This window comes from Hemicordylus capensis, chromosome 4 (genome assembly GCF_027244095.1).
Source record: "Hemicordylus capensis ecotype Gifberg chromosome 4, rHemCap1.1.pri, whole genome shotgun sequence".
Taxonomy (NCBI): Eukaryota; Metazoa; Chordata; class Lepidosauria; order Squamata; family Cordylidae; genus Hemicordylus; species Hemicordylus capensis.
In genome coordinates, this window is record NC_069660.1 from 40,050,717 (window position 1) to 40,067,681 (window position 16,965).

Here is a 16,965-nt window from a genome sequence, read left to right on the forward strand (position 1 = left end):
ACCCAAATGCAGATTGCCATATGCATGTGTGAAAAGGTGACAGAGCCAGAGTTTCTGCTTGTTTGGAATGTTTTTACAAAGCAAGTTCCCTTGAAACCAATGGGAGTGATTTCTAAGTAAAGGTGCTGGAAGATTGTGAGCCAGTAAAGTGTTGACACATCAGTGGGCTTTCACCTCTTCCTGAGAATCATTGGATTGGAACTGATTGGAGGAAGTTGTCCTTATGCCAGATAACCAGAGTTCTAGAAGGGGGAAGCCATGCAATTTTGTGGAATGGCCAAGCTCCCTTTCCTGCACTTGCTCTCCATGACTGCAATGTGTGTTTTGGGATACATGATTTGTGCTGCTGATCAAGCTTGTTTCCCCATGATGGAACAGTTTTCAGCTAGTTGGATCTGGCTGCCTTCCCACCTCCTTTGTTTACTCAGGCCCCACAAAGTTGTATCAGTTGATCTGCTCCACGTAGGTTTAAGTAATTGCCTAGTACAATCCGTTATTGGCACTTAAATGTTCCAGGCAAAAACTGGGAAGCAAACGAAAGTATAGGACTGGGCTGTCCTATACTTCCCTTGGGCCAGCACCCTGGCTATGTCAGGCCAGCGTCAGCTTGACATCGTCTGAATGCTGTACCACTTCAGAACAGGGTGGGAGGAGTAAAGAATAACTTGGGAGGTGCGGGGAGGGGGGACCTCAGAGAGGTGCAACTCTGCAAGCCGCTCCAATGGCATCCTTGGCAAGATGCTCAACACACAAGATGCTCCAGTGCCTTCTATTGAATGAACTTCTGTGATGCAGACCATAGGAAGCTGGAAGCAGAGAACTAGATGGGTGGGTGGGTGAGTTAAATTCGTCTATACCAGTCACACAGACACAATAGCCACTTTTTGAGGGTGTTACATAAAGGAAGGGAGTTCCACTGAGAGGGGGAAAGGATGGGAAACAAACACACAGACCTCCCCAGGGCAAGAGTTCAGGTCACTCTGGGGGAGAAACACCCATCTCTAGAAAAAGGCTATTCTTAGGGCAGGGCAAGCCCTGGGCCCCACTCTTTTAATCCCCATTAAAACCAACTGGAAGGGCCCCCCACACTGGCTGATTTGCCCTAAGTTTCACACCCTGCCAGGGCTCTTTAAAGACAGTCCTGCCTGACAGAGGGAAAATAGCGCCTAGGGCAAGCACTGAAATTGCGCCCCCTGTCCAAACATCTGACACCCATCTTTCAGATAACTTTACTATAATATCAGCTGAAAAATACAAGTCAAGCTCATTAATCTTTTAATATTTCAAAAACTATTTAGCAGTGGACATAGCCAGACCAAAAAATGCTGGGAAACTACAAATTTCAGTATGCTGGGACTCATGAAATACCCAAAGACTATGTGGAGGTATACTTGGAAAACTAAACAGAAGTGCTTGTCTAATTCTCTACTATGCATTGTAGCATCACTATTACATAAGTTTTAAGAATAAATGGAGAATTTGACTTTTCCCAGATACTCCGAAAATAATTAAAGGATATGCGGAGTAAACTGTGTCACTGCTTGGAATATATTCTAGTATTTCAGAAAGACAATTAAAATGAGAGAAAGAGAGCAAGAAACTCCCAGTGGCCCTTAATACTAAGGATTTCACACTGATTCAAAGACAAACTCACCATTAATAGCCATATTATTAAGACATCACATTTAACTCACTTATCACAAGAAGCAAAGTAAGAGCAAATGAATTCAATCCTAGCTCATAAGCTTCAGCTCAGTATTCACAAGCCCTGATTCTCTGTACATAGTGCCAAAGTGAATATGTGTACAGGAACTTATATTTTATTTATATATATATATATATATATATATATATATATATATATATATATATATATATATATAAAATTACCTGTAGCCCCTTTGGGGGCCTTCCTAAAGGCTGTGGGGGAGGGGGTATGCAAAGGTTCCCCCTCCCCCATTGGCCTCTAGGGCCTCTCAGGGACCATTTGAGCATGTGCAGTGGCCATTTTTTAAATTTTTTTTTTTTAAATGGCCACTGAAAACAAAATGGACACCGTGTATGCTCAAATGGCCTCTGCAAGGCTTGGCATGGCCTAGGTCCTCACAGAGGCCATTTGAGCATGCGTGGTGGCCATTTTGTTCTCGGCTGCCATTTTTAATTTTTAAAAAATGGCGCCCCCTTCAAGTTGCGCCCAGGGCACGTGCCCTGCCTGCCCTACCCTAGATACGCCCCTGCTGCCAGAAAAAATATTTTTGCCTGGGGAGGAGCTTGAAGGTACAAGCCTCATGTGGATCTCCAATTACGCCCATGTGGGGGACATTGCTGCAACTCAGTTGTTCCCAACCTGTGGTCCATGGACCACTGGTGGTCCACAAAGGTACTGCAGGTGGTCTATGGCGGCAGGGGGAGGCTGTAAAGATAATTGACATCAGTCTTCTCATTTAAGTGTTATCTTTTCCCACACTGGTAGGCCTACTGCAGTTAAATGCAGTGCGATGAGTGCAATAGATTTTTGAGTGAGCATAATAAATTATTAGAAATAACTGCATTTTGAATACCCCTTGCTATATAAGTTTGACTCCTGTCAGCCATAAGCTATGTTAAAAATGTTTAAAAAGGCTTGCTTACGTGATGGTCTGCAAAAGTTTTCAATGATGATGCAGTGGTCTGCATAAAGCAGGATTTCTTTAACCTTGGGTTCTCAGATGTTGTTGGCCTACAAGTCCCATCATCCCCAGCCACAAAGGCCATTGCTGGGGATGGTGGGAGTTGTAGTCCAACAACAACTGGGGACCCAAGGTTAAGAAATGCTTGCAGAGAGGAAGAGGTTGGGAACTTCTCTTGTAGCTCACCACACAGACATCAGATGGGAACCAGGCAAGTCAGGTTTTAACCCAGCCATGGAGACCAGTAAAACCAAGACCCAGCTTAGTCAAGCAAAAGACTTCACCTTTTGCATGACTAAGCATCTGGAATCATTGATAAAACAAAACAGAAGAAGCTGGCAGGTCTCAAAGCCAGACTGCCCAGTCCATAGAGCTGCTCTCCAACCACACCGCCACGGACAGAATCAAAATGTATCCCGGGGCATTCATCACCTGCTGCAAGCCAGTTCCCTTTGCCGATTTACAAATGGTCATAGGCTCCCCCACCGGAAAGGGCTGGGAGGAGTCCCCACAAACAGGCACTGTTGAGAGACTGCGGTGTCTCAGCCAATCATTTGGCTTCCATATTACATGATTTGTCTTTTGTTCCAGCCATCCTATCTATCCACCGCCACCACTCGTGCTTGTTTCCTTGGTTGCCTGCCCAGCCAACAGCCCTTATCATCCCCTCTCCATCTCCCTAAATGATGTCTTTATTCACCATGGCAGTCAGTAGTTAGGCAGCAACTGTGACATAGCTTTTATTGAGCAGCTTCAGAGGTGGAGCAGCATCTGAGAGTAAGACCCATTGCACACTAGCAGGGCTCCTGTGCCTTTGCAAGTTGCATGATGATGGACAGCAGAGCATCAGGTGGTGGTGGGGCCTGGCTGCACCCATCCCACAAATTTCAGTCAGGGAGTATGCAAACCTATGGGGGGCTTGCCTGGAACAAGTTGATAGACAACTCCACAGAGTTGTCAGCTGGAATTGCATAACTGGAATTGCACTGGGCACTACTGCTGTGGGCTGCCCTTGTAGTCTGTATGCCCCTGGGCACGCTGATGGTCCGGTCATCTGCACTGATTTGAGAGCTGTCTGCAGAGGGTAGAGAGAGAGGCTGACTAACCTGCCCTGGTCAGCGTTATCAATATATGAGCCTGATTCAGACATTACGCAGCATGAGTGTTCAGATACCTGCACACTTGTACAGGTGTTTGGGTGAATAACTGCACCTGTGTCCGTTTTAAACGTGAGCCTGGATACAGGCCCTTCAAATGCATGGTACAGATATTTATTCATTCATGCATGCATTTATGCATTTATTTGTTTGTTTAAGATATTTATATTAGGGATATATCGAGCTCGAATTGGGGTGATTTGAATGACTCAAGCTCAAACTGAATCATCCTTAGAATAAAGGGCCTGATTTGAGCTTGAATCTACCCTGATTTGAGCTCGAATTGATTCAAATGCTGTTCTGGTGGGCTTTCCCCCCTTGCTGACTGGTTTTCTGTCACTGGCTTCCGATTGGCTTGAGAACTCCTTGCTTCTTGGTTGGCTTGTCATTCAAATCAAGTGTTATCATGGGCAACTCTGCCCCCATTGGCTGGGGGAAGGGAAGTGAGAGCCAAAGGGAGGGATTTTCAAAATGTTTTTAATGGACTGCCTGTCTACTGTAGGACACAGGTCAGCAGGGCTAATGACCCTAACTGTCTTATGATGTTGGGGATGCTGCAGCACCTGTGACGGCATCACCTGGGGGAGCCTGGTCCTGCTGGCAGCAATAGGCCTGCTGTGTCTTCAACTAGCGGCAATAAGGCAGCTGCCTCTACTCCCAAGCAGGGCAAGTTGCCTGCTCAGTGGGTACAGTTGGTGGGCAAGAGGTCTGGTCGCCCAGAGCCTTATCTCGTCACCCAGGCCATTGCTGAGATAACTCTGACTGACGAGCCATCCCAGGTGGTCGAGAATGCCGACTTCTGTTGGCTGCTCCGACAGCTTGCGCCCAACTACAAGTGCCCCTCATGCACCACTTTCAGCAGATGGATGGTGCCCTCCCTGTACTGGTCATACAGGGAGGCCATATTGGGGCTGCTGTGCACAGCAGTGCCTGACACCAGAATGCACTTCACTGTGGATCAGTGGACCATCCGAAGTGGGAGGCACGCTGCTTTCCTGTCCCTCACAGCGCACTGGTGGGGGCAGGAGAGTGCGGGGACATCTGCTGCTAGCGATGTGGCCAGCCCCTCCTATGCAGCAAAGCAGACTGTACTGCAGGTGCTGGTCACTGACCACAGGGCAGATGAGCTATCAGTAGCCATGGATCGCCAGGGGGACGGATGGCTGTCTGGGCAGCCAAATCTTCACTGGGGGTTCACGGTCACTGACAATGCTGCAAATTTAATTAGGGCAGCTGAGCAGAGTCAGTTTGCGTCCATCCGTTGTGGGCGCACATGCTGAACCTGGTCGTGCGAGATGCGCTTGGTCCTTCTGGGGTTGCGGGCAGTGTTCCCTCTAACAGGGATCCCAAGTTGCTGTTGACTACAACTCCCAGAATCCCTAGCTGCAGTGACTTTTGCTTGGGGTTTATGGGAGTTGTAGTCGACAACATCTGGGAATCCCTGTTAGAGGGAACACTGGTTGCGGGCAGGTGAGATATCCCCACTGCAGATGCTGTGCGCCATCCTGCTGCTGCCACAGCTGCTCTTGTAGAGAGGTGCCACAAGATAGTAGCTTTCTTTCAACGAAGTGAAAAGGGTAGGTGGATGTTCAAGGAGAGTCAGCTTGAGCTCCCCCTACCTGAACACCTGATCATATGGAGTTTTTTTGGGGGGGAATTTTAGGGGAATTTTAAAAATTTGTTATATATTGCCTGCTTACCCATTTCTTTTGTGGGTTGTGTTGTAGGCAGCACTCATCATGTCCCACCACTCAACCCACGTTGGTGTCCCTAGGACCAATCCATGGAGAACAATGGGGTGATTTGAGTTCTCCATTGTTCCCTATGGTCAAATCACTTCAATTGTTTTGAGGTGATTCATTGAAACTGCCGGCAACTGACCACTGTTTCAACAAATTGATTCGAGTTTTTGTGATTCAATTCAAGCTCAAATTGAATAGCAAAAACCAATTTGTGCACATCTCTTTTATATAATGCCCAAAACTTATAAAATCTCTACTTTATATAATGCCCAAACTGCCCAGATGTTTTTGGGTAGTTTACAATAAAACAGCACAAATTAAAAGAAAATTAATGCATTGAAACAGTAAAATAATTTAAAATAATGTTAAAATCTGTCTAAAAGCCTGGGCGAACAAATGTGTCTTAACTGCCTTCTTAAAAGTTATCACTGATGGGGAGCAGTGTTCCTTCTAACAGGGATTCCCAGATGTTGTTGACTACAACTCCCAGAATCTCTATGCAAAAGCCATTGAAGCTGTGAATTCTGGGAGTTGTAGTCAACAACATCTGGGAATCCCTGTTAGAGGGAACACTGATGGGGAGGCTCTTATTTCAACAGGGAGCGCATTCCAAACCCTTAGGGCAGCAATGGAGAAGGCTCATCCCTGAGTAGCCACCAGACGAGCTGATGGCAACTGCAGATGGACCTCCCCAGATGTTCTCAATAGGTGGTGGGGCTCATAACAAAGAAGGTGTTCTCTTAAATGCTCTGGGCCTAAGCTGTTGAGGGTTTTATATGTTATAACCAGTAGTTTGTATTTTGCCCAGAAACATATTGGTAGCCAGTGTAGCTCTTTTTGTATAGGTGTAATGTGGACTCTTTAAGCTGACCCAGAGACCAACCTGGCTGTTGCATTTTGTACCAAATACAGCCAACAACCTGGATGGCTTTAAGAGGGGTTTGGATAACTTCATGGAGGAGAGGTCTATCATCGGCTACTAGTTGGAGGGCTGCAGGCCACCTCCAGCCTCAAACCCCTGCTAACTTGGCAAAGAGGCACCTTTTAATGTGCTGATTCTCTTTATTGAGCAGGGGGAGAGTAACTGGCCCTATCCACCCACAGAACAGTACCTCCAGTGACTGTTGCTGGTGTCTATCTTATGTTATTTTTAGATTGTGAGCTCTTTGGGGACAGGGATCCATCTTATTTCTTTATTATGTCTCTGTGTAAACTGCCCTGAGCCATTTTTGGAAGGGCGGTATAGAAATCGAATAATAATAATAATAATAATAATAATAATAATAATAATAATAATATAAAAAGAAGGCAGGATGCCTCTGAGTACCAGTTGCAGGGGAGTAACAGCAGGAGAGAGGGCATGCCCTCAGCTCCTGTCTATTGGCTTTCAGCAGCATCTGGTGGGCCACCATGTGAAACAGGATGCTGGTCTAGATGGGCCTTGAGCCTGATCCAGGAGGGCTGTTCTCATGTTCAAGTCTGGAGGTTACCAGTGTATGCACCACTGTTCTGAGGTGGTTTACCTCAAGAAACGGACACAGCTGCTGTACCGGCTGAAGCTGATAGAAAGCACCTCTGGCCACTGCCTCAACTTGAGACACCAGAGAGAGATAGGAAGTGTACTTCTGTACCTGCATCCAGCGTAACATATGAATGACTGTACCTGTGTACAGCTCTGTGCCTGTGTACACTTTACACTCATTGTATGAGTATTGAACATAGCGTGTGAATGGGCCTATGAAGTCAGTGTTAGAGAGTGGTTCTGCTAGAATGCATATGCAGCGATGTTCTTGCTTGCTCTAGTGGTCCTAGCCACTCTGCCACCTTTTGAAGGAAGAGTGTGGTGACTGTGTGCAGTGACTGTGTGTTTCACTCCATGCAGACAGGCTGCTGTCCTGAAAAGCAAGGTGGCTCAGGAGTGTTTGTCCAGCATTAGCAATGGTTGGACTGGAGTGCCTGGCATTCATGAACAGAAAGCATCCTGACCTTGCGTGGGAGACACTGTTCTTAGCTGTTGTGGGAGGAAGGAACTGCCTTGGCTTTAGCCAAGGCAGTAGACTAAAGTGGGAGAAGATATGAGAGCCATTTGCGTCATTCATACTTTTGAAGCATGAACTCTCTCCCCCTTAACTACCTGTACAAAGGAACATGGGAAGCTGCCATATACTGAGTCAGACCATTGATCTATCTAGCTCAGTATTGTCTTCACAGATTGGCAGCAGCTTCTCCAAGGTATCTCCAAGATGGAGAAGCCAGGGAGGGAACTTGAAACCTTCTGTTGTTCCATCCCCTGGGGGGAATAGCTTATAGTGCTCACACTTCTAGTCTCCCATTCAAATGCAACTAGGGTGAGCCCTGCTTAGCTAAGGGGACAAGTCATGCTTGCTACCACAAGGCCAGCTCTCTCTGGGATACTTTTTTCTTGCATTGCAGTTGGGTGTTTGTCTGTGGAGTCCTCCAGAGGCAAAATGCCTGTATGGGTTCTGAGAAGACAAATGTAAGTGCATTATTTCTTTCTGTGTTCTGAGGTCTGTAGGTTGGTTGAACATAGCGTCCTTGCTCCAAAGTTCCCCTTCACCAGGTTTTGCCTTGGTGTGCTATAAGCATGCATGGCATGACGCCAAAGAGGTACAGCTGTGTATGCTATCTTGTGAATTATGGTCTCCCTATCCAGGGTTTTCTGAACTGAGGTAGATGTGCTTTGGCTGACTGTAGAGTTGTTCTGGATCTTATACTCGGGTATGGTGAGATGGGTGAAAGAAGATGTAGGGGGCAGATTCACTGGCTTTTTGCTCTCTGTTGATTGTAGTGGGTGCTTTTTAACGTAGGCCGCTTCTAGCTTTGGAATCATGTAGTCTGCCAGGGGGCGTGTCTGGCGTATAGGATTCGGTGTAAGTGAGCTCTTCCCTATCCTGGCCACAATGTGCAGTGTCTTTGTCTCTGCCCTGGATTGGGGCCTCTACCAGTTGAAGTAGCGCCAAGTTATGCTGTCATAGCATTCTGCTGCTGTAGCAGAGAGAGCAAAGGTATATCTCTGGTTCTGCTGGTGGTAAGGGATGTGTGCCAAGTCCTATGGCCACTCAAATCAGCGTTTAAAAAAGTATAGGATTGTGAGCTTAGTTTCCCACTGCATTAACCCGTATGTGTGATGTCTGTCATCCATTATCTCTTTCTGCCCACTGATTGTTTGACCTTGAGAGATAGATTGAAGGCTAGTGGAAGAAATACATTTCTTGAAGCTGTTACCAGTTGCCTCTGGCTTTTTAAAGCTTTCCTTTCCAGCAGATTTTATTGTATACTAGCCAAACCCGCACAGAGCATCTGTGCGGCGCTTTGGGGCCGGCTGTTTTCCCCTCCCTCTTCCTCCTGCCCTGGTCTCTCCTCTCTTCCCCTTCCCTCCAGCCCTCCTCCCCTCCCGTTCCTCCCCCCACACAGGGCGGGCGGCTAAGAAGGGCCCCGCCGCCACCGATTTTTCTCCCTCCAGTCCGCCCGCTGCCCGCCCGCCGCCTTTCTCTCCCCCGCCTTTCTCTCCCCCCACCTGCTGCCCGCCCACCACCTTTCTCTCCTGCTGCCGCCTTTCTCTCCCCCCCCATCTGCTGCCCCCCGCCACCTTTCTCTCCCCCTTTCTTGGCCAGTAACCACTGCCGGCACTTTCTTCCTCCTCTTCTCCTCAGTCCTCACTTCGGAACTCTAACAGCCTTTCAAGAGTTCCACCGCCAAATCCTGGGCACGCATGTCCCAAGGCATGCATGTCCCACTCACCCCCTTTGGCGCCAGGCCAGGGCCAGTCCTTCCCACTGCCTCCCGACTCCCAGCTCAGGCTGCAGCCAAGACGGCCCCTCCTCACAACCAGCACCCAGCCAATCAGGCGCCTCTGCCGGCCAAACAGAGCTCAGCCAATCAGGTGCCTCCCTCGCCGGCACGCATTGCCTTGCCACATCCCTACGCTGGCTGGCTAAGAGAATTAATTATAAAGACGTGTGATATCCAGGACTATGTGCTATGTATAAAAATCCTAAGCAGAAACGATAACTCATTTTAAGAAATCCAAAGTAGGACAATACCTTTATTAAGAAAAATTAAAATTGGTTTTAATTGAGTAGTTGGCAAGCTTTTGAGTTCTCAAAAAAAAAATTCCAGACTGGATATTAAGCAAAATGGGGAGAAAATAGACGAAGAAGGGCATGATGGAAAAATCTACAGTTTTGTATCTGTCTTGAGATGAAGTGCAGGAGGTATTTATGCAACTTAGATTAGCCTCTGTTAGTTTCAAAACAGATTTCAGTTTGTATGGAGAGACACAGAGGAAAAGGAACATCAGTGGCTACATTTATCTGCTCCACATTTTTTAAAAAAACAACACATAAAATTTAGAAGTTACTTGGATCTGTTTCCAGCACTAAGTCAAACTCACAGATACCTTGCAAGACAAAAGAGCAGAATGGAAGTGAAGAAAAACATGGTAGTCTTATAGGCAAAGCTGGAGATTGTAAGTGGTTACAATGCAAAGAGTCAAAATACGACAAACTGAGTTGTATTACCTAGTAGTTGGAGGGTATTTAACCCTCATAAAGTAAAATGCCATCTCCAGGTGGCAAAATATCATTTTCTTTCTGTTTCTAAGTCTTCTTGGTGCCTAAAAGCAGGATTTTACATCTTGTGCTAAAAGAGTAGGTAACCATGTTGGTTCATTTGGGGTTGGGAAAGCAAAAAAAACAAACCCCAAAACAAAACAAAAAAACCCAAAACAAAAACCAATAGTAATATCTTTACTAGGGTCAATTAAAATTAGGACAAAGTAGTCAGCCAACTTTTGAATTTTTCAGAAGCTGTTCGGCCTGAATGTTGAGCAAAATGGTGGTGGGGGTTAGACCTGATGGGGCAGCCTCCAAAGTTTACACTTTGTAGCTATCTTAAGTTGGAGTGCAAGAGATTTTATGCAGAAAATTTTATTGGACTCAGTTTTGGCTGTATGTATGATTCCTAGGTCTGACTTTTATGGCTGAAAACAGTGACACAAAGCAGGGTGAGAACCAATCCCAGCCCTTCAGTGGAGCAGTCAGCTATAATTCACAGGGCTCATAGTGTAGTTGTGTGAATTAAGCCTTGTTCTGAATGCTCCTTTAAATCTCCTTTAAAAAAAAAAAATCCAAATAAACCATCATAACATGAATTGCATTTTTGCTGGCTTCTGCTTCTGGCAAATAAGTCTATCCTTTTAAAGCAGCTGAGAACAATAAAAGGAAATGCTCTTCATCAAGGCAGCTGCTGAATTGGACGTGGTGTTTGGTTTCATCTTTCTTCTGGGAAGCCCTGAGCAAGCAGGGCAGAAGCACTGTGCTTGCGATCTCTGTGAGGAGCAGCTTGTTGGGTGGGAGATTTCGGCCTTGGCACATCAGGCGACATAGCAACATTCATGTGTGTTTTATAGATAAGGTACACAAAGGGCACAGGAGAATGTTTCAGATGTGTATTGTCCATTTTTCTTTTGGTGGCGGCGGCTAGGTAACGATTGAAAAGCTGCATAATGTTTTCTAATGCTGGCTAAATGCTGCTGACATATGGCTTGCCTGGAAATCTGTGAGTACCGTAAGATAGTATTTTTATAATAGGAAGCAAGAATGGGGAAGTCTTAGACAGAGCCAGTGGGTGGGAATTCCAACCATTGTGTGTGCCTTCCTAGCAATAGCTTTTTCTGTGTGTGGGTTGTAGCATCACTGAAACGAGGGATGCATGGAGTTGCAAGTCCCTGCTCATTGTAGGCCCAATTATCTCAGGTTGGAAATGAAGAGGTATGTAGAAGGTAGGGAGAGAAGTGTGTATATGTGTACATGTCCATGCGCATAAGAGTTCAACAGATGAGTGAAAAGGTACAGGGGAAGCTAGAATGGAGTGAGTATAGTTCACACTGAAATTCCTTGCTTGGAGGAGAAATTTCAGGTACTGAAAATTTCTGTACAGAAAAACCTGTATAGAAAACAAGTACAGAAAACCTGTTAAGTTGAGAAAAGAGGGAGCAGACTAAGGTTATAGGCACCTTTTAAAAGTGGTGATTCTCTTTGTTTAGCAGGGGGAGAGCAACCTTCCCCAGTACAGCATCCCCCCAGTGGCTGTTGCTGGTGTCTGTCTCATGTTTCTTGTTTAGATTGTGAGCTCCTTGGGGACATTTTATTCATATTTTATTTATATTTTTATTTATATTTATTTATATCTATGTAAACAGTTTTGGGAACTTTTGTTGAAAAGTGGTATATAAATAATGGTTGTATTTGTTTCTATACAGTTTTTCAAAATGCTTTAAAAAGGATTCTGAGATTTGAGCCAGGAGCCTTAAAGCCTGGGTCTGGGGCCTTTCCCTAGGAGCTACTTGGGATTTCCACATTCATCCTTATAACCCTCTTTAGGTGCAGGAGGAAGTAGGTCATAGGACTGACCTGAATCCCCCACTCCCCGGTTTCCCATCCTAATTTTGTAGGCTTAAAAAGTAGGGGGATATTTCAGTTAGTTTTATTTCAGGATAGGAAGAAATCCTTTCCTGTCCTTGATCACAAAAGTAAAGGTCAGCTGTAAGCCAAACTAGATCTGTCAGTAAACACATGAGAGCCAGTGTGTTCAAATCCCCATTCACCCATGAGACTAGCTGGGTGACTCTGGGACAGTCACTTCTCTCTCGGCCTAACCTACTTCACAGGGTTGTTGTGAGGAGAAACGTAAGTATGAAGTACACCGCTCTGGCCTCCTTGGAGGAAGAGCGGGATATAAATGTAATAAAATAAAATAAAATAAACTAGCCGACCCCACACAGAGCATCTGTGCTCTCTTTGGGGCCAGCGGTTACCTCTCCCCCCCCCCGCTTCTGCACCAGTCTCTGCTTCCGGGCCCAGCCACCTCTCCTCCCCACCGCCATTTCTGCCCCCCCTTTCTTTCTCCCCTCCTGGGCCTTCCCTCTGTGTCCGGGCTGGGCCCACTGCCACCTCTGGCCTCCGCGGCCAGGCCTGCTGCCGCCGTGGCAACCAATCCTCCTGGGTGCACCTCAGCCAATCAGGCGTGCCCCCCGCCCAGCCAATCAGCTGGGCGCCGGGATGCACATTCCAAGGCACACCCAGGAGAATGATAGATAGATAGATAGATAGATAGATAGATAGATAGATAGATAGATAGATAGAGGCTCTGAAATGCTTGGTTCCCTCTCCCCATTAATAGCATGCATGGAGAAATCTGGATTGAGGGCATGGTGGGAGGATAAGGGGGCTCCAAGCCAACCCCTGCCATAGACTTGATCCGAATCTTATCCCCCATGTGCTGTTTGTAGGAGGGAAAGCAAGTGTGCCAAGCAAATGATAAAATCGTGTCTCATTTGTTCCTTAGTATCTGAGATTATTGTTACCCTCAATACAGCATGTCATCCCTCATTCCACTTTAGGTTGGATGTTTTTTGTGATGGAGCACCAAACTGTGGTTTCTGCTTGCAATGGGACACTCAAATGACTGCTTTCCTGCAGTCAACTAGATTGGCAGAAAGGAGCAGCTTGGATAGAAAATTCTCAGTCAGCCATTTGAGATTTGGGTCCCTAAGTACAGATCATAGAAGTTGGTTCTTTCTATATTCAGAGCAGCACTGCGTACGAATATTGTGGGTAACACTTGATTGGCCCAGGTTTGCAGGATGCATGTTTTATTTCCATATATATGCATTTGCTCCAAGGAGAAACATTGGTGCACTTCATAAAAACAATACATGGAAATGAGGGCAATGCTACATGTCCATGTGTTCAGGATTGGGAGACACGTTGCATGGATACTTGGATCCAGACTTTAAAGTCTTTTTTTAAAGACTAAGCTTCTTAAGGATTATGGTGCTTCTGAATGAACTTGACTATTTCTCCTCTCTCCGCGGTGTATTGCTTCAGCTGCCCCAGTGAATACGCACATCACCCAATCTTCATTTGTATCTAAACTGCAGCTGCCCACAGAAGTCGCTCAGTGTTCCTTCCTTTCTGTCTTCAAAGTAAAACAATTCTTTAAGTCTACTGATACACACTTTGCCTTGGCCCTGGCATATCCAGATGTTGCTAATTTTAAACAGTTTCTTGGCTCTCAAAATGTCATGCCTCCGGAAAATGCAATGGGTTCTAATTTATTTCGGAAACGGCAGCTTTGTTTTGTGTGTAAAGAAAGAAACACCACACACAATTCTGTGGAAACAGCACAAAACAGTCTAATATTTCATATAATGACAAAGAAAAGAAATGAATGTGCAGCAAATGTGTTGCTATGTATAATCTATATTTTTCCCCATATAGTGCATAATTGAGATTTTGAATTCACTGCCATAGGCTTTGGCATTTAGTTAATTGTAGAAGTGGATTTTAAAGAAAATAGGTGTGTCAGTGGCAAGCATTCTACTTATTCTGATTTACTGGTTTGTGTAAAGAGCCAGTGTAGTGTAGTGGTCAGAGTGTCAAACCAGCAAGAATTTGGTTCAAATTCCTGCTCAGTCATGAAGCTCACTGGGTGATCTTGGGCCAACCACTATTCTAATACACAGTAGTGAAGAAACGTTAGTTTATCAGCCAGACAAAATATTTTACTCGTCAAGCTATGTTGGTACCAGTGTTCCTTCTAACAAAGATTCTCAGATGTTGTTGACTACAACATCCATAATCCCCAGCTGCAATGGATTTTGCTTTGGGATTATGGGAGTTGTAGTCAACATCATCTGGGAATCCCCGTTAGAGACTGGTACATTGCTCATCAGGTTGGTACATTGCTGTTTGGTACATTGCTCATCAGGACTGTTTTCACTCGTCAGGCATCATTTTTCACTCATCAGAGACTAGTAGACTAGTGGATTTCTGCAACTCTGCTAATACATGATGATATACACTGATTGAGATTAGCTGCCATACTGTGTCTTCTCCACCCTGCTGCTGTAAAGGCAGTTTTCAATCTCTGTTCCTGGAAAACCCAGGGCTTACTGAAAACTTAGTTCTTATAGTCAGTGGGATAGAATAGAGATTGATCATTGCAAGCTTAGCAAAGGTTCTCCAAAGACAAGATCGGTCACAGTGGAGAAGCTTCCCAGAGGAAAAAAGGGAGCTTCGCCCGCCATTCCTGATCTTCTGGTCAGATATGCAGTTGTGGAGGAGTGTGGGTGTGTTCTCAAGTCATGAAAGGTGATAGTTGAGGCCCACTAGTCCTTGCTAGTACTTTGCATAAATGGAGTACGTGCCGAAAAACATGCCCCAGAATCTTGTGCAGTGTGTAGGAGTTCCATGGCAGCTATCGGATATTGCAATGGAGGATGGATCAGTGAGTGATGTGTCCAACCAGCCTCACTTGTTACGCGATGATGGGTGTGAATGTGACCATCCCATTCCCTCTCTTGGCTTACCGTGTCACTTTGGGAGGATGATTTGTCTAAACTGACCCTCGCATGCAATTTAAGTACTACTATAATGTAAATATGCCTATAAATTGCCTGTGGGGGCCCGTGTTCCCTATAACAGCGATTCCCAGATGTTGGTGACAACTCCTATCACCCCCAGCCAAAGGCCATTGCAGCTGGGGTTGATGAGAGTTGTAGTCAACAACATCTGGAGGCCCCTCTTACAGGGAACACTGGTGGGGGCAGTTGGGACAAACCAGCCCTCCCAATGTAATCAAGTAGTTGTGGTTCCACGTGCTGGGAGTGTGGGGATGTATGAGCTCCTGTTTCTCATTATGTGGTGGGTGGGGCTCGTTGGACCTGTCACCCGAATCAGCTCAAAGTGGAAATGGCTCCCTGAAAATAGAAAGTTTGAAAACCACAATGAGGTCTTTCACACTACCTCCGGCAGCCACTGTGAAGGGCTGCAGGGAAGGCAAGAGCTTGCCTGCCTTCTCTGGCAGGCGAGCAGCGGCTGCCCCTCCCCTCCACTGCACCACACGCCCACACAAGCAGAAACCTCAGAAGCTGGAAGTGGGAGGACTTTCCCCCTCCGCCCCCAAGCTCACTTCCAGAAATGGCGGCGGGCCCAGTGGAATCCTCTTACCCTGGCAGCAGTCACCCAGATGATCGCTTGCCAAGGTTAAGCAAACTGTAGGCTTGTTTAACTTTGGCTAAATGCCGGGTTAAAAAAACCAGAGGTAGGTGCGGGGGCAATGCCAGGATCGGGCTTGATTCTGGCACGTCATGTGCGCAGCCTAGCCCAGGTTGGGTGTGTGAACAGCCTCAGTGCATAGCATGGTTCATTGTACGGAGTGATTTTGCATTAGTGTTGCAACACTAAAGCCATTTTTGGAGGGGCAGTGTATAAATCAAATCAAATAAATAAATAAACCTTCTGGTGGTGTCTGGTACTACCATGGAAACACAAATGGTACTGTGGAAAAAACACCACCCGGAAGCTGTTCCAGATGGCTTTTAACTTGATCAAAGTAAAGCACAGATTTGTCTTTGAAGACTCAACTTTTGAGGCTGGAAACAGAGCCTCTCCATTATGATTTGCATGTTCTATCATTTCTGTTTTGCAAATATCAGTTGTTGATCCTATGTTCTTATAGTTACGGATGTTAATATTTAAATAAAGTTGCAAATATTTACATCACTGTTTGTGATTTGTGCATACAGACGAGGGGCCTTTTTGTTCTGTCTCCAACTTAATTTCATTTGAAAAACCAGGATGCTTTTATAATTTGGTTTCCTCACAACTGCTAAAACTATTTATTCTTGTTGAAGCCTGAACAGATAGTACCTCCAAAAGGTTGAAACGTATGATCTGTACTTTGAGTCTGAGGGAAATACAAAAGGGAACTTGGGAATTATAAATATATATTTTTCCTATAAACTCTTTGTCTCCATATTCTCCTACCACATTATTCGTAATTCCTCTTTCTGTAAACTAGGTACTTTTGTTTCTTAATCCCTTTCTGGCTGGAACTTCTTAGATTAAAGGAATCACTTCTTTTATCTTTTTAGAAACTAATTTCTGAAGTCTTGGGTAGGGGAATGGACGTTGTACTCTTCCAGATATTGAAGTTAATGTCAGTGCCCAAGTACACTGAGGCTACATGACGATGAACAAGGCGGAGTGTTGACCCAGAAGTGAGTCCCATTGTGTCTAGTGGAGATTAGCTCCTACCAAGTGTGTCTAAGATTGCAGCCTACGCGAGAGACGTGTGTGACTGAAGGTCAATGCAACCATTAGAACCCTCTTTCCAAATCCTCTCCGACAGGCGGCTGCCCTACCCCTACCCTTGAACCCAACAACTGCTATTTGAAAAGCTGTTTTATAGGTATTTATCTTTATTGAGACTTCAGAAGTGCTACTGTTATCTGTGGAAAGGTTTATGACACCCATATGGGGCCTCAAAGGAGATTTGGTTGCTGCCCTTCTCTGTCGCTCTATAACACGG

At 45.7% G+C, this 16,965-nt stretch overlaps 1 protein-coding gene across 13 annotated transcripts in view; it reads left to right on the forward strand.

The window, feature by feature from the left end:
- The window catches only part of ARHGAP40 (Rho GTPase activating protein 40), a 102,294-nt gene that overhangs the window by 50,040 nt on the left and 35,289 nt on the right, over positions 1–16,965 (forward strand). Inside the window, exon 1 of one of the 13 annotated variants that reach the window (XM_053249523.1) lies at positions 8,022–8,065. The exons of 9 other annotated variants lie outside the window; for them this stretch is intronic. In XM_053249523.1, coding sequence (XP_053105498.1) covers positions 8,037–8,065 — 29 coding nt within the window. In that variant the 5' untranslated portion in view covers positions 8,022–8,036. Of the gene's footprint in view, positions 1–8,021; positions 8,066–10,922; positions 11,005–11,037; positions 11,149–16,540; positions 16,655–16,965 lie in introns of those variants that run through there. 3 more of the 13 variants (XM_053249529.1, XM_053249522.1, XM_053249527.1) reach the window with 3 other exon arrangements.